Source organism: Chaetodon auriga, chromosome 24 (assembly GCF_051107435.1).
Source record: "Chaetodon auriga isolate fChaAug3 chromosome 24, fChaAug3.hap1, whole genome shotgun sequence".
In the NCBI taxonomy this organism is placed as follows: Eukaryota; Metazoa; Chordata; class Actinopteri; order Chaetodontiformes; family Chaetodontidae; genus Chaetodon; species Chaetodon auriga.
Genome location: NC_135097.1, coordinates 8,329,963 through 8,351,617, shown reverse-complemented (window position 1 = coordinate 8,351,617; position 21,655 = coordinate 8,329,963). Strand labels below are relative to the sequence as shown.

Sequence of the window (21,655 nt, the reverse complement as noted above, 5' to 3'; positions counted from 1 at the left end):
TTTAGCTAGGTACAATAGGTGCTAAATTATCTTAACTAAACTAGCATTTAGTTTTAGCTAGGTACAATAGGGGCTAAATTATTTTAATTAAACTAGCATTTAGTTTTAGCTAGGTACAATAGGTGCTAAAGTATTTTAACCAAACTGGCATTTAGCTCTAGCTAGGTACAACAGGTGCTAAATTATTTTAACTAAACTAGCATTTAGTTTTGGCAAGGCACACTTGCTAAAGTCCTATCTAATAAACTAGCATTTTGTTTAGCTAGGTAAGCTAGGAGCACACATTGAACTAGCATTTAGTTTAGCTAGGTAAGCTAGGAGCACACATTAAACTAGCATTTAGTTTTAGCTAGGTAAGCTAGGAACACACATTAAACTAGTATTTAGTTTTAGTTGGTACAGCAAGCTAAAATTGTTCTAGCAAGGTCTACCTAAGAAAACGAAAACCAACTGATTCAGTAAAATGTATGTGTAAGAGTATGCATCTAATGTGTGTGTTCATTTCACTGTCCAGTTAAACATTGCCAACTCATCATTGATCATTACTGACCTACATTTGTTATTTTGTGCTGATGACTTAATAACGTTATTACCTGTGCAGGTGACTTCCTATTGTCTGGATGTTTGTGCTGAAAGCCCAGGTGGAAAAGAGTCAGGTAGGGGTGTGGTCAGTTGAGAAACTGGAAAGAGGCGGAGATCACAGAGCCGACAACACACAGGTGGATCCTCGATCACCGACGTCTGTAATATAAAGTACAGACTCTGTCTTTGTTGATAATCTTTGTTGAACCATCAGATTGTGAATTATCTACAGGAAGTTCAGGATTCAGAAAGTTCAGGATTCAGAGGAGAGTTGTGATCTGTGGACAAACCTACTTTCTTTCGACGTCGCTGGAGTTTTCACTGCCAACATGGATCACTTTTCTCTGGGCGTGTGTGATTAAAGACGAGCTGTCAACCACCAGAAGTGAACGGAGATATTTTGATTAACGGTGAGTTTCACACCTCACGCCTGTCTGTGACCGGCTTTATGGGGACCCTGCAGTCTGAATACCGGAAGGATTCATAAAATAATCAGGTTTCATTAAGTTCTTCATGAGAAAAGGAGCAAATGTATTCTTATTCTTCTTACATTATTGACAAAAATGGCCATAAAATCACGTGTAAAGGGCTTTTGACTCTGTTATATTTATTGTCCTTTTGCAGTATAACTGAGAATGGCAGATATCTTGACTAACGAGTACAAGTACATTACAAGTACTTCCTCAAGTACTGTGCTTAATTACAATTTTTAAGGACTTGCACTTTTCTTGAGGTTAAATTTTATGTTACTTAAATACTTTCAGAGGGAAGTAATGTACTTTTTTACCTCCTATGTTTATTTTCTAGCTTTAGTTTTTGTTTACTTTTCAGATTCAAGTTTCAGTTAGTGAAATTTGGTGTATTATTATAGACTGAGCAGTTAGTAAAGTGGTTCATAGATCTTCAACATGAAAATGCTGCTTCCACAGTAACCACCGATGATAATAATCCAGTAATATAACAAAGAATAATATAACAATGAGAGGGGCTGCTACATAAAGAGCATTTTGAGTTTTTGTAGGCCTGCATACTGTATGGACCGGTACACCTTGCTGATAATAGTTGCAGGGAGTGGTTTACATTGTAGTACTGCTATTTTTACTTCAGTGAAAGTCAGATTACTTATTCAAACACTGGTCTTGACTGTGCTGCACTTGAAAAAATGCACAGCATAGGTGCATCCTTCACATCTTTGGTAACAGATCAGGGTGTAAGTGGGATCTAATATCATAGTTGTGACTGAAATTCTGCACTTTTCTGTGCTCATGAATCTTTGTCAGACATGACTGAGCCTCCGTGTCGAGTGTGCCGCTGTGGACTGATCTTGATTTGCTCTTGGGCTCAGCCAGAGGAAGCAGGCGTCACCCGTGTAAACACGTGCTCTGCAGCACAAGTGTATAAACAATGCTGTTTGAAGCTGCAGATAATGGCTTTTAAGGTTAAGGTCGGGCCAGTTTAACCAGTGACTTTTCAGCCACATACAGCCATCAATTAAATAGTTGGACACTTGGTCACGCATGCCATCAGGCTGAGAGGATCTTTTCAGTAGCTGTGCAGGTTAAAGATTCATCCCTCTGTACATAGAGAGGATGATCACAGCGTTCGCTTTGTTTGCCACCCTGCGTCTGTATGCGAGTGCTTGCCTTTTGAATTTGAATGTGACCTGCGAAGAATTTGCCTTACACTCACTCAAGCTGGCTGCAAATTAATTGGGAGTTGTCCCTGGGAATGATTGCAAGCCCAGGCTAGTACTCACACACTTACCTGGCTTTTGCAGCATCGGTTAGGTGTAAGAGTGAGCAGGCAGATCACTGCAAACAATGCAGCAGCGCTGTTTGTTTAGCGTAGATGTTCATTTTTTTCCCAGGCCTAGCTGACAGGGGAATGTTCCCTGACTCATACCTGCTGCTGGGCCTGGTGCGCTGATAAACAGGTGATTTATGGTTGTACAACCCTTTGGTAACAGCCAGAGACTCCAGGCAACAAAAGAAGAATTTGCTGTGTTTTAACTTTTGGTTTTGAAGCAATAAGGAAGCTATGCAAACTTAATGGTCCTCGTTATTGCTCTCACGGCTCAGGACGCTGTAATTGCTTGATAGGCAACGTTCAAGATATTAAAAGAAATGCAAATTAGAAAGCAGATGAGGCCTTAGAAGAGCTGAGCACACAGCGTGACTTCAGCAGTTGAGTAACTACTGTGTGAGCAGAATCCTGTCTGACTGGTGCCCCTAAACCCCTGACAAGATAATGTTTCCACCTCTCAGTTTTTCACGTTGCTTCGGGACTCCCTGCAGGATCGTTGCCTCTGAGGTTCAATATGAGTCACAGCCCAGTGAACAGCACTGATGCTGCATCCTGCTTATTCACTGCTTCTAAAGAAAATGAAATCTTTAATGTCTGTTTATGTTCCCTGTCCCCTCATCCACCTCTTCCTGTTTGTGTGCCTTCACTTCTAGGCTTCTTCTGTCGCCTTTCACCATTTTCCTCGTCTGATTTTACTCTTCTTTGGGTGACTAACGGCCTGTTTGGAGCTGCGAGCATATGCAAGTGACACTACCTTCACGTTCTCTTGGTTATATGTAAAAAGCTGAAAGTTTGAGATTTTACTACAGCAAATGTGATCAGCAGGCAGTCAGTTGTCTGAGAGGACGCCGACAAACAACTTCCCTCTGGCATCTTACAACAAGGGCTTTTTGTTAGGTCTGCATGGTAACCCAACAAGACCCCAGTGGGAGCAAAGTTACTGTTTAACAGGCTCTTTAATGAGATGAGGAAAGCACAGTTGAGTGCTCCGTTTCTGTTTGTTAGTTTAGTTTCAAGACCAAAAACACAAGATTTGAGGAGATTTAATGTAACCATCACACTGTCTTATTACCTTTGACCCTAAAGGCGGATCAGCTGGGTCATGCTGATGGACCAGGACACTCAGTGGCTGTACCAACTCCTGGCCGAGGTCCAGTTGGAGAAGTTCTACCTGCGAGTCAGAGATGGCCTCAACATCACCCGCATCGAGCACTTCACCTACGTCAAGGAGGCCGACCTGGAGCAGATAGGAATCAGCAAACCTGGTGAGCCTGATTGTCCCCTTTGATCGTCATCACTCGGTAGAACTCAGTGCATATTTGTCCACTCAGACAGGGAGGATTTCCTGTCTTTGTCTGTTTGTCTTTCAAATGGATTCCAATCAACCTTTAGATTTACAGTATTGTTGGATTAATGGTCCATTTGTGCTTCATTATCACAGACTGAAGGTTCATTTAAAGGTGCCTTTACAAACAGACAGTACTATTCTCTTATGCACATTGATTGTACTCTTATGTCAAACTTAGAGACATTCACTTTGTCTCAAAGTGATGTCATCTTCAGGAGATACAGTACAGATTTAAAGCTACCATGCCGTGTTTGTGAGTGTGTCTTCTTGCAATATCATCAATGGCAGCTCTGCCAGCCCTTCAATAAAGGGATCAAAACATGGACCTCCTCTATCCTTCTTCATCCATCTCAGCCAAAAGCGACATTTCAATTCCTGTCCTGCTTATTTGTCAATTCTAATATCAGCCAGATGTTGTTGTTATCATTCATTCAGCCTGTAAAACTTCAGAAAATAGTGTTGGCATCACAATTTTCCACAGCTCAACAATTTTATTGAAATGATAGAAATGGAAATGTGCTGATTTAAAGGCTGTGATAAAACTGGGATTTTGACTTTTTTTCTTCCAGCACAAAGAAGATTGTGGGAAGCTCTGAAACGCTACAAGACAAAATCACGGCCATGGATGCCCAAGGTCTGAAAAACATGTAGCTACACCTTGTCATAGAGCTCATATTTATTGTGTGTGAACTACATCAGTCTAATCAGGCCCAGTAAAACATCTTTTATTAATTTACTGATGCTAACAGGTGTTAAGCGGCCGAAGTCTGGATGCGGGGGAGCCGGCTCAGGCTCAAGAGAGCAGTAGCCGGACTCTGCCTCGTCTGATCCAGGACAGTGAGCTGATTCTGGGAGAGAAGCTGGGCTCCGGGTCCTTTGGGGTGGTGAGGAAGGGGGACTGGCACACACCCACTGGGAGAGTGGTAAGAGACAGTTTATAGGTTTCTGGATGTTGATATATGACTTTGACTTGCATGGTAGAGTCTTAACGTCGATAAACTGTGAACTGAAGTGTTTCTGAGCACATGTAGAAATATCCTCTATAGTCAAGTCTGTTTTTAATGCAGTGCTACCTGAGGGATTGAAGGTCACAGGCTTTCAGTGTTGGTTTTCGGCCTAGCTGCTTACGTGCAGAGATTTTTCTGGATTCTCTGAATCTTTTGATGATATCATGGATTGCACACGGTGAAATCCCTAAATTACTTGCAATTATGTGTTGAGAAACATTATTCTTAAACTGTTGGACTCTTTGCCCACGCAGTTTTTCATAGAGTGACGTACCTCGCTGCATCTTTACTTGTGAATGACTGAGCCTTTGGAGGATGCCTCTTTCATACCCATATCTTTCATTTTATATTGACAGCAGATCAAATAACTGTATGTGAGAAGGTTCGCTTTTAGTAACCAACCCACAGATAATAATCACCTGACTTTGCATGTCCTCTAAGCATTACAGAGCATTTTAGCCACTATCTATCTATCGATGTATCTTTGTTCCTGTTGAATATGTAAATAGGCAACTATTTGGCAACTTTTTAAGGCAATAATGTACCAATGTTGGGTTTACATCTTGCTTCTGCTGTCACCAAATGGCCAAATCATAAGTTATTGCAAGTTTCAAGTACAGTACAGGATTGGATTGAGCCTCTGTGTCTCTTCTTACTCCTTTCAGCTGCCTGTCGCAATAAAGTCACTAAGGAGCAGCACCTCCAGGCAGACGGACACACTGACAGACTTCCTCCAAGAGGTGACCACCATGCAGTCGCTGGACCACCCCAACATCATCCGACTTTATGGCGTGGTTCTCACACAGCCCCTCAAGATGGTAAGATGTGTTGTTGTCTTTTGATGTTTGAACATGGGCAGCAGGGGTTAACTGAGGATGACGAGCTTAGGAGCTGGAACACACAACAACCTGTTTTTCCTTCTTCCAGGTAACAGAGCTGGCCCCCTTGGGCTCACTATACGACACCCTGCGTGCGCGTCAGTATGAGTACCCTCTGGTCCGCCTCTGGCTCTTCGCTACCCAGATCGTGGCGGGTATGGATTACCTCGAGACCAAGAGATTTATCCACAGGGACTTGGCTGCGAGAAATGTCTTGCTGGCATCCAGGGAGACGGTGAAGATCGGGGACTTTGGCCTCATGAGAGGCCTGAAGCAAGACATGGACCACTATGTCATGTCAGCACACAGAAGGATCCCGTTTGCATGGTGAGGACCGTTGGGAAAATTCAAAGGTGAAGGATGAAATGAGATTTAAAAATGTCACCAAGCACTCCTTGTGACCCATCTACCTGTTCCTCCTCCAGGTGTGCCCCAGAGAGTCTTCGCATCGGCTCCTTCTCCCATTCCTCAGACGTGTGGATGTTTGGTGTCACCATGTGGGAGATGTTCACCTACTGTGAGGAGCCCTGGTTCGGTCTGTCAGGCAGACAGGTACACGCTTGCCGGCTACCTGTCAACATTCAGGCGATGCTTGCGGTTTTAAATACAATATTTGTCTTCACTTTTTGGAATGCATCCCCGCCCTGATGCTATTTGCTTTTGCAATTATGCTCTGTGACTCAGACTTTCAATATCCCTGACATTCACTCTCTTTAATCCAGATTTTGTGGCGTGTAGAGCGGGAGGGTGAGCGTCTGGAGAAACCGCCGGATTGTCCCCAAGAGCTGTATGCAGTCATGAGGAAGTGCTGGGCCTGCAATCCTGTTGAAAGACCCACTTTCGCCCAGCTCACCACAATGGTGTTAGAGGTGCGCAACGTAATTTGAAGCTTTTAATGTCCCTGGTGATGAAACCAGAGGAGGCACTATTGATCGAGCCTCGTCAGAAGAAACTGTTGCTTAAAATGCTGCAGAAATGTATGAGTTTTCCATAAAACTCTCCAATTTTCTTACTTCTGGCTGCATTTGCAGGCTAAACCAATGGAGGTGCAGGCAACAAGAGACTTTGCTGAACCCAGAAAACTTGCACTTGTGGCCAACGACCTTGTGACCGTCATAGACCACGGGTGGGTGAGAGAAAGGAGGGTGGGGCTGAAAAAGAAAAGGAAAAACTTTCACCAGTACAATGGGCCTTTGTTAAGATGAAACAGACCTTTAAATCGGATTGTCCAGCAGCTATGACACTGTCTTCAGTGTTTTCTTTGCAGAATACATCCATGGTATAGATGATATTTGTTTTCTTATTGCACATATTTGATGTAGACACATGTACAAAAAGCATAAGAGTTGCATCCAGTAACAAAAAATACACCCAAATCCATAATAATGAACATAAAATAGGTATTTTCCTCATTGTGAATTTGCATCTACAGGCCAATAAAGTGATTTAAGTCATGCATTTAAACACCAAACTGAAATCAGAGTCACAAAGTGTGACGAGCTCTCTCCTAAACACTGAATAGTGGCTAATGTTTGCTAAATTTAGAGGTAGTTCTTTCAGACTTAACAGTTCAGTGACTAAATGACTCAGCTGTAGTTGTGCTACCATAATGCTGCAGTCCAGCAAAACCTTACACACAGCCAGTCTCGCTTTAGTTAACAGAGTCTCCTTGGTTTTTAACTGTTTGTCCTCTCTGTGCAGGCTGGACCTGTGTGAGTGGAGGGGACAGAACCAGAGTACGCTGACGGTCGGCTGGTTTCCTGCGAGCCTCACTGTGCCGTCACTCCCTCCCACTGTCACCGCTGCACTCGCCGGCAACTCCGGGCCCAGCCCTGCTCCCAGCTCCTCTTACATCTCACCCCCGGTGAAGGGCAGCCTGCAGCACGCTGGGCACGGAGACATCAAACCTGAGCGCTGCTGGGGGACACCCGAGAGCCTGGACAAGTCAGTGATTCTACTCATTCATTCCTCTCCTTCTGATTTAGGCTCTTTATTGAAGCTGAACTGGGGGTGAAATATATTCGGTTTGGCTGCTTATCTGCAGGGATGAAAATAAGTGCGTGATAAACGGAAACTTGCATGGCAGTAAAATGAGTTATGCTGCGCTGTCTGAGCTAAATTCCAAGTGATGAAGCAGTCAGGTTGTGTCTCACAGTGGCTTGTTTTTATCCAGATAAACAGACAGTGACGTGAATGAATTGCAGCTAAAAATACACTGTGAAACTGAAGAAACAGGCCCGGAGATACAAAGTTCATCTCCAGTGGCTGTTTTTAACTGTATTATATTGTTTTACAGCGGGCGTCTCCTTTATTACCTTGCAGCCTCGGCATCCTTTGCTCCTTTTAATTTGCTAAGAGAATACTACAAAGCAAAGAAAAAAAGATAGTGATTTTCCAAATGACAAGTTTCCCATTTTTTAAATTCTGCCTATGTTATGTAGAAAACCACATACACTTCCATCTTGCTGAGTTTAATGGCAGAATGCTAACAGCAGCGCAGCCCTGAACTTTCACCTGCTGTCAGTCTGTGTAGTTTGTGAGTGCAGGCTGTCAGACGTGTTTGTGTGTCTCATGTGTTTACTTTCCTGACCTGTGCAGCAGTGGGAACTGGAGGACAGGCCCTGCCAGAGACAAGGAGGTCTCCAATCTGCAGAAAATGACAGGTAGGGACTAAAAATAAAACCAAGGTTTACTTTATGCCATCTGGAAGTTTGAATATTATAAAGTTGTTTTTGCTCAGCTCTATTTATAAGATTTTGCCTAGATAAAAATGGCTGCCACCTTCTTTACCTGCTATTAATCACTTTTCGGATGCACTACCCTTACTGCTACCCTCACATTTGACACACTCATTTTATCCAGGAAGTAACTCAGTGTATTCATTCATTTTCTCCTTAATTTGCTCATTTATTCATTTGACCAGTCTGCCCCCTAGTGGCTGTATTAGGCTACTGTAGCAGTGCTTACATAAACTGATCAGTGCAATTGAGAAAGCTGCATCATGCCTTTAATTTTTTTTCTCTCTCACTCATTTCACTTGACAGATGACTGTAACATTAACCGAACATGTTCATTAAAGAGGCCTCTTCCTGTGGCTTCAGGTATTTCCCGGAGCCTGGAGTCAGTTGTGAGCGGACATCGGCCTCGGGCTCACACAGTAGGGGTGGTCAGAGTGGATCAGCAGGGCAGACTCATGGCCCCCATGATGGCAGCTCATAGTGTAGTGATGCAGCAGGACCCACGGCGGTTCAGCGAGGCCAGCATCATCCCACCTCCCCGACCGCCACCCCCCAACCTGAAACGCCTTAACGTGAAATCCCAGAGGAGGCCTGCAAGCCACGCGGCCCAAGGCACCTCGTGGCCTCCACAGGTGGGCCCATCCCCTGCAGCGCAGACACAGCCTCAACCTCCGCCTCAACCTCAACCCCAGCAGAGCACTGGGGGCTCCAACCTGGGTAAAATGACCCACATGGCACGCTCAACCCCGCAGCTGGATGATTACACGGACAGCAGAGAGAGGGAGCGAAGCCGAGATCGAGAGAAGTCACCTCACGTGCAGAACACGAGAGACAGTCTCATCTCACAGGTGAGAGGCTTGTTCATTATTACTGATTCCTTCTTTTCTTTTTCTGTATGAAAACTTGTCTAATGGATTAAAATACAGGCTCATCGCTTGCCTGTTCTCAGGTTATGGAGGCGGTGCATGGAGCGACCACTGAAGAGGTTCATAGTGCACTTCAACGCAATGACTGGAACCCAGTGCGAGCTGAACAGCAACTCAAGGTCAGACCATGAAATACCTCAACACTGTGCCTACCTGTGTGTGGTAATGGGTCATATTTCAGTTTGTTAAAGTGTCACAAGAATTGGTATTTTTAGTAATTTGGTCCAAAGCTCCTGTGCTAACAGTGTAAACCCCCCTGGTTGGTCTCTCATTTTGTCTGACCGTCCAGAAATGCTTGAGGTGCTCGTGGATTTCTATGTTTTGATTGCTGCTTCTGATCCCTGTGTCCTTGTTTTGTGTCCTTTCAGCTGGAGCAGCTGTACTCGCTGAGCCTCTGCTCCAAAGAGGACTGTCTCAGGATTCTGTCCAGGTACCAGTGGAACCTGCAGCAGGCCAGCCGCTACCTGATCCGATGGTCACGGGACGACAGGCCCGCCCCCGGCGAGAGGGAGCGACCTCAAGTTAGCGCAGAAAGACGAGCCTGAAGTGACTTTGAATGGACGGATGGTTGACTTTTTCAGCAGCGTCTCGCTCCATGTTGACACACTCTAACACTGGATGCTGCCCAGCACACTGTGGGAGCAGATGGGAGGTCCAGTGCATATGAAAGCAGAAAAATGAAGATGGTTGAATGTACATAAGGAAAATATTTAGGAAACAGAAAAATGTTTCTGTCAACTGTTTTTACATTTTTAATGAGACACTACCCAACACATTGGGTTTTTTTGCAAATAGTTTTTCTAGAATGACTTTGTACATACTGTATTGTTAAATTGTTAAATAAAATGGATGATTTGGTCTTAATGGTGAGGTGCCATGTGATGATATGAGCAGTTTATTCGTGATTACTGCATGCACTTTAAGAGCAGTTTGTTCTTAGTAGACTTGTTTTGCTTTCTCCTCTCTGGACTTTAAAGTCATATTACACTGAAGCAGTAAGAAGTTCGCCTGTAAATTGAAAGGGGAACTCCACCGATTTTATAGGTCTATATGTCATTGCATGTATGAAAAAGTAGTGTCCGTTTGGCCTGAAGACTCCAAGTTTACAAGAGAAATGCTCCTGTGGAGCTAGAGGTGAGTTTAACAGACGTGTGCAACCAGGTCCTCACCTCCGCTCAGGCTAACGGCTCGGTTGCTAAATTAGCCGCTATTAGCAAAATACACAGGGATCTCAGGCGAAACTCGTCATTTGAGCTGCATTGTGGGTAATGTAGGCGCCATGTTTTGATACGACAGACTAGTATGTGACATTAAAAAAAAAAGACAATATCCCCGGTTCTGCAGAGCCTTGCATCAATGTCGTTGAGTCCCGCAATATTATTGGTGCTGGAGGACCCAGGCTACATTAGCTGCAACTTGTATAGCACAACCCAACGCAAAGTGTTGGCGTTTGAGTTGCATTGTGGGTAGTGTAGGCAGCAGGCTTCAAAATAAGATATGAGTTAAAATAATCTTTTATTAATTCCGCAGTGGGGAATTTTGATATGAAGGTAGAATGTGTGAAGAAAATGCGGAATATATAAAAAAGCTTAACTTTTTCATGTATTGTACTAAGCTGAAAATATTAACATTGTAATAATGACTAAAAATGTCTTGTTCATATTAACAGCACATGCAATGATGAGCTTTCCTCTGATTGTTTAATACACTAATATATTTGTTGTATTAGAGTGCCTGTTGGTCTTCAGAAGGAGTGAAGATGTAGAGAATGTATTTCACTTACTTAAATTAAAAACGTTACATTGTCCTGAATGCAGGAGCAAAGCCTTGAACTTCATTTTTATTCTAACAGACAGGTTATAAACATCAACCCAGGCACACACCTTCGATATACAATATTCTGCTGGGTTTGGCATTTCCAATATAGATTTTTATGCGGCAGTAGCCCACAGAATTACAGGTTTGCATGAACAACCAGTTGTTAAGACACTGAATCCTTGATTCCTGTGTCTAAAGAAGCATATGATTACAGATTATGGGATGACATTTAAATTCTGAATAATTTCCCAAGAGTTTTGCAGAACAGATGGACATGTCCAGACATGTTCCTAAAAAGTACTTTGCTTGTATTTCTCACATTTCAGTGAGATGGAGGCGTTTGATATTCAGTATGTGACCAGGGACAAAGTTGTTGCTGAAGTAGGACACGGACATATTTGTAGTTTCTCAGTGTTGAATTGAGAAAGTTCATGGAACTGGAAATTTGGCTCATTTGTGGCAGAGAATGAGAGACTGGATTTCCCTCTGAAGCAAAGATCATTTTTTCCAAGTGAAATCACATGTTCCACATTTAGATTTTAGGTTTCCGAGGGCCTTCCCCGAAACTTTCCAGGACAATCACTGCAACACAAAACAACAACTTTAACAATGGCTTCATACGGCATTTGTTTTATTTCTGAATTATAGGGTATTTTTTTTGATTCTGTAAAAAAATGGAATTCACAATCACAAGATACAAGAGTAACAAACAAATGGAACAAAATACATTTGATAGAAACATAGGAAACTGATGCCACAGATCCTGCAAGCTGCAGATTCAATGTGAAAAAGCAAGTGCTCAAAACTGACATAAAACACTACGAACAAATAATTGTACTAAATGAGCTGTACATCCTTTGGCTACTTTCTTTCCTTATCAGAGTCTGATGGTAGCATAAATATATATGCACATGCAATAAGACACATTTAGATACTGACAGTGTAATAGGGAGCTGCAGTGCGGATTAGAGAGCATTAGTGGCAACCATGCCTCACAGGAGGCACACCCATGTTTTCACAAAACCATACAAAAAAATGAAAACGATTATTAAACACAGAACAGCCAGTTGCATTCGACAGGAATATGCAACATTTTTCTAAAGCACAGCCATGAAATGATCTAAAAGCAGACTTCAACCAAAATTCACATTCAGGTGTGTCTCTGCTCCAAAAACCACAGAAAGTTTACACTTTCACCGATGCAGTTATCCAGCTGCTCTCAGGTCAGACTAATGTTCACTAACCTCACCTTCTGCTTTTTGTCCTCTCTTTTCTTTCTGTTCCTCTTTCAGTCAGACTTTTCTCTCTCTCTCCTACAGGAACATCACACTCGCACATGTTCAATGCACATGTTGCAGCGGTATCTAGAGAAAACTAAAGGGCGAGGTTTGGCTGTGGTGTCAGCCTCCAAGGCAACCAGTAACCCAAAGAGAGAGCATGAGTGCGTTTACACTGTAGCCTGTGCTGCAGTTTTGTTGGGTTATGTACGCTTGGCTTTAAGACACAGAGAGTTTCGAGGAAGAGAAAGGCAGCTGAGAGGCCTAGAAAGAGCACTTTGGTAGATGGTGTCAGAATGTGTCAACTCATGTTCACAACCTCAACGAAAACACATTAAACTTCCCCCCAACCCTCTCGCTAACACAACCACCACTTCCCTACGTCAGCTAGATAATGACAGCCTGTTAACTGTGACTAATGTTTCAGTTTTATCTAAAGCTTCTGTTAACTTATGACACTAAATGTGCAGCCATGCTCGGGGCTGTGAGGCTACCCTTTGTCAGCACAGTGCTAGGAGCCTGTTAATGCCAGTCACTAGCATAGCTAAAAAAAAAAAAAACAAGGCAATGAATACAGCCTCTACATCCACAACAGTATTGCACTTATACTAGATCTATTTTTTCAAAAAACATGACTTATAAGTGTGATAACAATAGATAAAAATACGGCAAAGATATGAAACGTTAATGCCAGTGTAGCGTAAAGCACATTCAATGACGTGTGTAGATGTCCACGCTTATTTCTGTGTGTGGACACTGAAAAAGACGACAGTGACGGCAAGTTTGACTTTCTTTGGCAGGTATGGACTGAAGCGTAAGAAACATTGGCAAAATGGCAGACAGTATCACTCGCTGGGTTTGGATGGATCTGATAAACAATCCTTAGCAAACATCTGGAAGCGTTCATTAACTCATATCGGTCTGTGTATAGAAGGATGGCACCATATTGGCCGGAATCTAATGAATAAAGGCTTAGAAAAGTGGAAAAACAAAGTACATCGACAGAGAATGCATAACTGGAGAAAGTTCTTGCTCCCGCGCTGTTGTTCTGCCCTCCTTCTGTTACGAAAACACAGAGCTGCGCTGGTTGGCCTCCCCCACCTTCTCGAAGAACATGAAATCCTGCAAAGTGGCAAAAAAGAAGAGAATTACTTCATCCCCGAACAGATCGAGGCAGCAAGTTCACAAAAAATGACAGCAGTGTTGTTCAAAGTGGTCGAACTCAGGGGAAAAAAACTAAGAACATGGTCTTACAATGAGGAAGCAGGCTCCCATGAGCACGGCTTTCATCTTCACATCCATGTCCAGCGGGAACTGGATGCCAAAGTTGTCGGTGTCTGTGAAGACTTCCTTCAACAGGCCGCTCCACTGCTTGCTGATGCGACCAATGGGCTTCTTACCATCTTTGGCCTTCAGCTGCAGAGCAACAAGAACAACAGTGTCTGTAAGACGTTTTATCAAGTGAACTAAACAACGATGTTTTCATGTTAGATAGGAGAGGAAGAGGGATTCTAGTTCCCTCCGTGGAAACGATTCATCTATCCCGACGCCAAACTTGGGTTGGAACTGTTAATTTAAAGAAACAGTTTGACAGTTAATTAGAGGATTGAAACCACTGTTGTGTCTGTAGGATAAACATGAAGATACAGCCAGCAGCCAGTTTAGCTTTAGAGGATTGTTATGTTTGAACAGAGCCAGGCTTGCTGTTACCACCTGTTTCCAGTCTTTGGGCTAAGCTAAGCTAACCCACTGGAATTGACATTGACCTTCTCATGTAACTCTCAGCAACAAAGCAAGCGAGCGTATTTCTCTAAATTTCTGACTAGGAGTATTTTATATTATGCATAACAATAACAGTACAGAACAACTGATCAACTGTATAATAACTGCAGGAAGGTTGTGGAAAACGAGTAATTTGGATGATTTCTGAGCAGATATTTATCCTGATATTTTCTATAAAATTTTATACAATTCTCTGTCTGTGTTTCATATTTTTTTAGGCTCATTTCTCGGTATACAAACCCCCAGTCTGCCCAGGTTGAGAACCAGTGTTATAGATCTGTACAACTGCTGCCAGTCATGGCTGGAAAACCGAGTTTCAGTTTAGACAAACTGGATGATTTGTACAGGAAATTCTTGGCCGGCTGAACCACAGACATTTTGTTGCTGAGTTTCACCCACAAACACAACAATCCTCGGGCCTCACCTCAAAGTTCACGTCCCCACAGCAGTTGCAGGCAAAGCAGGGCCCCTCCAGTTTCATCACAGTCTCCTTGTTGGCTCCCTGGATGGAAAACCGTGGCAGGAATGGGTGCCAGTCCTGTTTGATGTAGCCTATGGTGGTGCCCGGCGGTGCCTGGACCTCCATCTGTAGGTCACACATATAGTTACATACAAATACTAACATGACACAAAATTCGAGAGTTATCCCAGAAAGCTTGCCCTCATCCATCGACACTGACTGCTAAAAATAAAACATCACGGGGTTTGCATGCCACACGTCACACAGGACAGCAGGAATGATAAGCGAGCCTCTGACTGCTCGACTGTGGCACCACATAGCAAAGGTAATACATCTCACATGGCTCCTGTCTGGCCAGTAAACAGCGCGGCAGTATGCGAGTTTGCTTGTGTGAGAACGTGCTGTGGCCAGATTGTGATTAAACAGACAGAGAGAAGTCTCAGCGGTGGAGGAGGGGGGGAGAGTCTAGGAGATAGTTTGGACAGACAAAGGACCATTCATAGGCCTAACAAACCCCTGCCTGAGCAGACTGGAGCACAAAGCCATTGAAGTGCCACTCAGCAACTCAACAGTAACACAAGGCAACGTGAGGAGAGATAGAAGCCTCTAAGAATGAGCCACTGAGCGCCGTGAGGCTGCAGATTTTTATGCTAATAGGAGCAAATACCTTCTCTTGTCTAAATGAAAGCAACCAAATTAGCAAAAGCTTTAAAAGCTGGAGGGGAAAGCTGTAAATCTCTGTACACTTAGCTTTAACTAATTATATGTTTTGGACTTTTCAGATGAGTCTGGTAAGGAAAAGGAAGGCTGATGATGGTGATGATGTAGCTGAAGATAGGTGGATAAAATTAAGGAGGAGAGAAGGCGGGTGTTCTGTCTCCTGTCTACGCTTAGCAGGAGTTATCTAAGTTCATCCTTATAGGTTGCTTAATCGACACCTAGAACTGTGTACAAATATGTGTCTAAATCAAAAGGGGAACACTGAAGAATCAGTGGCTTTAGGAAGTAACAGTTATCGCTTCAGACAATCATTGTGGTTAAATTTCAACATTAATAGCTGGCATCACCCTGGGCAAACAGGACACATCAGAGTGTTAAGAAACTACTCGGTGTGTTAAATCAATATAGTATGAGGCTATTAAAACCTAGTGACCTCTTGCAGGCAGCAGGGACAACAGCAGGAGGCGCAGCGGAAAGGCCTTATGAGACGGATGACCTCCCTGTCCATGTTGTCCTTGATCTTCATGTCGAAGCTGCGCAGCGAGCCGCAGCAGTTCCTCGTGCAGCAGTCGTTCTTCTCTTTGGCCTTGTAGATCTTTTGGCCCAGACTGTTCTTTATCTCGTACTGGTTGTTGGTCTCAAACCCGATGAATGCTGGGGCGGGGTTGGAAGGGGAGGGGAGGGTGGAAACGGTGAATAACAAAGGGCAGATAAGCAAAGAATTCCAAGGACAGACATCAATTTATCATTATGATTTTCTGTTGGGCTGCAACAAAAAATGACAAACTGCTGCTGGTTGTTTGCTGCTTGCAAGGTGGGAAGTGTAAATAACAGTGAATGAACATGTGTTACCTTCTAGAAGCTCAACTTTTTGGTGGATCAGGATCTGGTCAATCTAAGATCATGAGAGAGACACAAAACAGAGACAGAAGGGCAATTTACACTTGTTTGCAATGCAAAGCAATTTGCTCTGTGAATTTTCATAAATGTGCTGATACACTTGATGCCAGCTGCTTTTCAGTCGGAGCACATGAGGAGTTGTTTTCTGTGCAAGCGAGTTAAAGTTTTTGTTTAAACTGCTTACACAAAGACCAACTGAGTTACTGTACTTAAAGAAAACAACGTAGGACGTGATCTTTATGAGTTAAAGGCTGTGATTGCTGAGACCATATTACAGATTATTACTTTTTCTAGAATAACTGACTATCCACTGATGCAAAGACACTTTGACTCTGGAATGGATTTAATTTCAGCTCTAGAGAAATGCAATCAGTTAAAAAGTAAATAAATCATACATCAATTACAGGGACAGAAGTAAATGTAACTACTTGAATCTTTCTATGTTATGGCTATTTTCACACACGTTTCATTTCACGTAAAGACATGTGATCGATGCACAATGAGGGACTTCTGAAAGTGTGTGTGAAAAAGCAATTCATGGATTTCAGTATAACCTATAGACCAGTACACACCCACTGACAGTGTCTTTTCAGGGCAGCTTCTTATTGTTAATCTCTCTGAATCAATAACTAAACAAGCTGAAGGAGTGGTGGATGAATAATCCACTCTTCCTCAAGATAAAGACACTTGTGAGGAAATCCCAAACAGGTGTAACTGCATTTGAAATGACCTAACATTGTGGGCTGGCTCCTCTTTCATCTTAAGCAATCTGAAGATACAAAGCTGCTGCAAATTTTTCTTTGATTTCTCTGTCCTACCTGGACGAGGTACTCGAGCCCTGGTGGTACCCCAATGGCAGCTCCAGCTGGCACCGCAGCTGGGGCCGGGGTGATCGCTCCCGGATGGCCGCCATACTCCTGTCCTGGGGCTGGGCCTGAGCCCATCGGACCAGGCTGATACATGACAGGAGGCTGGCCTTGATTGTAGCCCATGTTGAAGCCTGGCGGAGGGGCTTGACTGGGGTCTCCGTACCCTCCTGGAGCTGATGGATACGGGGCTGCCGCCATGCTGCCATGCTGAGGCATGGGGTAGGGTGCCTGGTTGGGAGAGCCTGGGTAACCTGGAAGAAAGACAGTGATATTAGTTTATTCTTCCACTTGACTGGATTTGTTTCTCCACGGCACAAAACCAGATGACAGGTTCAAAACAAAAATTACACAACTTTATATAAGAAAACATAAAAGTGCTTCCTGTTCTCAACATCTTCTCTCGATTTGAGATCGGATGTCTCAGCCAAGTCTGGTCTTCAACCTCTCACCTTATAATGATCTGTGTGCGACCAGCTCATAGCAGCTGCTCAGTGTAAGCGTATGTTTACTGTGGATCATCCTGCGTTTCCCTATGAGGACAGCAGAGCCAATAAGCTACTTATTAACCAGAGTGCAGACTGAAAGCACTCATGAGGGAGCAAATAAACAGCCAGTGCTAGACTGTCATACAGTAACATCCCTTGTGGGTTCCACTTGTTTTTTGTCACGTTTTCATAGTTAATACTCTGTATAAACAGCACAACTACCCGATAACAGTCTTTACTTGGGCATTAGTTCAACATTTGCAGCTTATCTGACCAGAGCAAACAACACTAATCAGTGAGCTTCTCGATAGGCAGCTGAAAACCGTGGTGCTGCTTAAGATCATCTCATCATACATTCGCTTCTGCTTGTTTTTTCTGTTTGAAGAGCCCCTGCCACTGTGATGACTGAGCACAGGTTTGCACTTGCTGGAGAATACTTGAATTCCTCAATCAATCAACAAACACTCAAAGGTTGTTTAAAAGAGCCACAAATAACGTAGAGAAAAGAGCTCAAATGGGTGTGACGGCGAAGCGCATGAGGTCGTCTGTATGTAATTAAGTGGAATGCTGGCTGTCATGTGTTCACTCACTGACAGATATCTGCATGTAGTGTCATCACAGCTTTGCTCCCATAGAGGGCCGCTTGGACTCTTCACACCAGTAATATTCCTTTGTCTCACTCGTTCTCCCCAGCCAGAGGTATCGACAACATCTCTCATTTTAGACTGAGTCTGTTTCACACCTGCTCACTGATGACAGTCCAGTCAGACCCTCATGTTGAGGTTTTTTAAATGCACAGTATGTTATATCTGCAGCTGGAGTTCCCTCAATCAAAAATAACAAAAGTCATAGTTTAACGATCATGTGAGTTGTTGTCTGTGTTGTTGAACAACAACCACTGCCGACGAAAAATGAATTATTACGCTCCATCACAGAGTGGCTGGCTAGTTCACTGACTTCCTTCCTCTCTCATGAATCATCTGGTGTTTCCTGTGTTTACCTGGAAGTTATTGCAACTAGAGGGGCCAAAGGGGATACGACACCTGACGGGTGACCAAATGAAACGCACCTTTACCTCTCTGGGCAACTCAACAACATACATAACATACCGTAGTACGTTATATATAGTATAGTCTATTTTAGACATTTTATTGTGGAAGTGTTTAGCTGTACTGGGAATGAGAATGTTTTTTGTTACTTTGGTCCCTTTCTGATGAACCGATGTCTGTCACAACTGTTTCCACTTTGATAAAGAGAACTAAAAACCTGATGTATTGTCAGGTAATCAGTGTAGAGACAGAAAACACAATGTCACGAACCACCATGTCAACAGTGCTGAGCTATGGATTTGTCTGCCAGTCGCGGAGTCACATTTGTCTCATAGGTGCCCAAACTGGTTTTAGTTTGCGTAGCAGGACAGTCCAACAAAAGCCTTAAGCAAATCAGTTAAACACTTGCAGAGATCGCCGGACAGTCTCGTTGTGACACTCCTCCTCGATTATGGTTGTGGGCGTGCTGACACACAGTTTTAAAAATAAATTAATGTCATTCAATCTCAAGACAAATGTGGATTAATGTCAGGGGGAACAAACTTCTGTCTTTCTAAGAAGACCCTGAAGTCAAAAAGAGGAAGAGCCCTGCGTTCTATGAACTCTGTTGCTTGTTTTTGCTCCACCTCTTTCCACATTCCTTTCCCTACTTGCAGGAAACAAAAAAACAAAAATTTAAACCAGCATGTTCACAGGAAGGCTGCCTTCGCGTACACGGACAGAGACGCACACACAACGGTGCCTTTCACCTCCTGAACTGCTCTTTTCCTTCCAGAGGGAGGAGCACGCTGGACCAACAGGCGTAATCAGACATATTTTCACTTCAGTTTTCATGCAAGCATTCCTTCAAATCCCAGGAAGGATAACATTTCTCAAGGGCTGAGAGAATCTAGGGGCAGTACAGGCTTTTGATTCGCTACACATTTATGCTCAGTGGACGGGTAAGTGTAATGGAAACTTTGAGGTACAAGAGCCTAATCATTTCACAATGGCAGTAAAGAATTACATAATGCAAGAAGTCAATAAGGAAGTGAGCGAATGTCATTATTTACAGTTTTAAATGTGATGTGGAAAAACTCCACAAATAGCTCTCAATCTAATCTAGAATTATCTGTCTAAAAGTCAAACTGAAAATGGAAAGATTAAAGGAAATTTGTCATTTTTCCTAGTTGTTGCGTTGATGCACTTACCAGGAGCGGACATGGCGAGGAGCTGGCTGAAACTTTACTGGACAGGGAGTAAAAGAGTTCACACTTCCCGGTCCACTCCCAGGGTCTCTATGGGAAACTGGGAGAAGGAAAGGGAAAAGGAGGGGGGCGTGATAGAAAACAGAACGGAGGGAGGGGGTGATTCACAGAAAGTGACAGTGACAAAAGAGTCCAACATCAAACTCATTCAGCCTCATTCAGTCAGACAGTCATGTTGAGTGACTTCTACTGATAATATAGCTAAAATAAACTATAACAATGTTCTACTTTGTCATCACACTGCAGTGGTTTAATAAGTGTATGTTTACAACCACCATAACGCAGTCCAAAAGTCCAGATTTTCCACTGAGGACAAAAAGCATGTGATGCAGCGGAAGCTAAAGGGCGGCATTAAGCTCTTTTTGCTCTGAATGCAGCATGTTTGAGAGCTGAAATGCATGAAAATAAAAGTGGGTGTGACGTGTTTTTATTAAGAAACGGGTGGGCTGGTCATTTCTTTTTCCACTGGAACCCACTCTGTCATGTCCTCTGTTGTTTTTCATGCTATTATTTTGCTTCCATGGCCATTAAAAACACACTGGGTAAAGCTGAATTTCCGGTTTAGACAAAGTTGAAGCACATACGAATCCCTCATCGGGTCATCAGGAGTTCATTTTTCCAAAAACACACTTCTCAGAACTTTTCACAGCACACACCACCAACAACACACAGCCTTGCTCTCTCTGGTTGTTATCTCCCTGCCTCACACACACACACACACACACACACACACACTGTGTCTGCTAAAAACCTGATAAAACCCTCTAATCCTATCCATGTTGACAACAAAAAAAGATGGCGCAAAGTCTCACCTCTTTTTCAGCTGGTTTCCTTTCGGTGCCAACGAAAGCACTCGGGTTGAAGCAAAAACGGCGAATCCACGCAGCCAAGACGCTTTTACCGTCTTCTCTCTAACCTGTTCCTGATGCTAAGCTGTTGCTGTCACTCCTCCCTCCTAACATACAATTATATTCTCCTCCCCTTTCAGGCTCATACGACCTTTCTTGAGATTTCAGCTGCCGCTCACACAGAGCCAAATGTAAATAAGGATTACAGTTCAATTAATAGAGACTATTTTGGATGTGTTTTTTTTTTTTAGTAAGGAGGGGTTATATTTGTCCGTGCATGACGACTTTCATCACGGAAATCGAAGCATGTATTATACCAGCGCACGCAGCAGGAGGGAGGGGCTGGTCTGGTAAACATGGCGTTAGCAACAACCACCAGGGGGCGCCAATACCTCAGTAACGATAGTGACGGGATGTACGCACATTATTTACATACCACATCGCAATTTGACTTAAATATTATGAGCAAAATGCACTAAAAAGTATCAAAAGTAATAATACTCTTGCAGAATGTAGGATATACAGTATTTCCCTCTCAAATGCAGTGAAGTAGATGTATGTGTGTAGTGGCGTAAAATGGAAGTACAAGTTAGCGCATGTACAAGTAGTCCTACCTGAAAACTGTAGTTAAGTATGGTTGTGATAGTAGCAGTAGTTGAAGTTACATAAATGTACCAAAAAGTACTTCCAAACAAACATATCTCAAACAAGTTAGCTAAAGTGGACTAGCTAAACTGAATTTAAGTACTAGCCAAAAGGCTACATGAGCTAGCTGACATCCTCTTTCACTTTCACATTGTAATGTTAAACTAAACCGCCAAACCTGAATAAACTCACCTATACTGTGAACTAAAGTGCATGATGTTACACTGATTCAGTTAAGGTTACACCGATCAATATTTCTATATTAACGAGTCA

General features: G+C 43.2%; 2 protein-coding genes across 4 annotated transcripts; one reads left to right on the top strand and one right to left on the bottom strand.

The window, feature by feature from the left end:
• The first annotated feature begins 732 nt into the window (after window positions 1-732).
• tnk1 (tyrosine kinase, non-receptor, 1) lies at window positions 733-10,143 on the top strand. Of its 3 annotated transcripts, none has more exons than XM_076725028.1 (14): window positions 733-992; window positions 3,472-3,650; window positions 4,303-4,367; window positions 4,483-4,656; window positions 5,406-5,558; window positions 5,668-5,945; window positions 6,044-6,170; window positions 6,341-6,487; window positions 6,650-6,744; window positions 7,320-7,562; window positions 8,217-8,281; window positions 8,720-9,204; window positions 9,306-9,401; window positions 9,651-10,143. In XM_076725028.1, exons 2-14 carry the CDS (start codon window positions 3,488-3,490, stop codon window positions 9,825-9,827), a joined length of 2,268 nt encoding a protein of 755 aa, XP_076581143.1. In that variant the 5' UTR covers window positions 733-992; window positions 3,472-3,487; the 3' UTR covers window positions 9,828-10,143. The 3 variants fall into 3 exon arrangements, with proteins under 3 accessions (XP_076581143.1, XP_076581142.1, XP_076581144.1); XM_076725027.1 differs by having other exon boundaries at window positions 8,663-9,204; XM_076725029.1 differs by having other exon boundaries at window positions 8,663-9,204; window positions 9,283-9,401; window positions 9,651-9,820.
• A 1,562-nt stretch (window positions 10,144-11,705) lies between these two features.
• LOC143317315 (phospholipid scramblase 2-like) lies at window positions 11,706-21,047 on the bottom strand. Its single transcript, XM_076725408.1, has 8 exons — window positions 20,702-21,047; window positions 19,833-19,929; window positions 17,058-17,359; window positions 16,192-16,234; window positions 15,773-15,993; window positions 14,584-14,745; window positions 13,632-13,793; window positions 11,706-13,499 (listed from the first exon to the last, which is right to left on the bottom strand). Exons 2-8 carry the CDS (start codon window positions 19,843-19,845, stop codon window positions 13,440-13,442), a joined length of 963 nt encoding a protein of 320 aa, XP_076581523.1. The 5' UTR covers window positions 19,846-19,929; window positions 20,702-21,047; the 3' UTR covers window positions 11,706-13,439.
• Window positions 21,048-21,655: the final 608 nt, after the last annotated feature.

Excerpts from the sequence above, each read along its gene's own strand:
- tnk1 (XM_076725027.1), top strand. The coding sequence starts at position 3,488 with ATGCTGATGGACCAGGACACTCAGTGGCTGTACCAACTCCTGGCCGAG. Across the intron at positions 5,559-5,667 it reads TCACACAGCCCCTCAAGATG|GTAACAGAGCTGGCCCCCTT; the intron begins GTAAGATGTGTT and ends TCCTTCTTCCAG. Across the intron at positions 6,171-6,340 it reads TCGGTCTGTCAGGCAGACAG|ATTTTGTGGCGTGTAGAGCG; the intron begins GTACACGCTTGC and ends TCTTTAATCCAG.
- LOC143317315 (XM_076725408.1), bottom strand. Across the intron at positions 14,746-15,772 it reads GTCCCTGCTGCCTGCAAGAG|ATGGAGGTCCAGGCACCGCC; the intron begins GTCACTAGGTTT and ends TGTGACCTACAG. Across the intron at positions 13,500-13,631 it reads TGGGAGCCTGCTTCCTCATT|GATTTCATGTTCTTCGAGAA; the intron begins GTAAGACCATGT and ends GCCACTTTGCAG.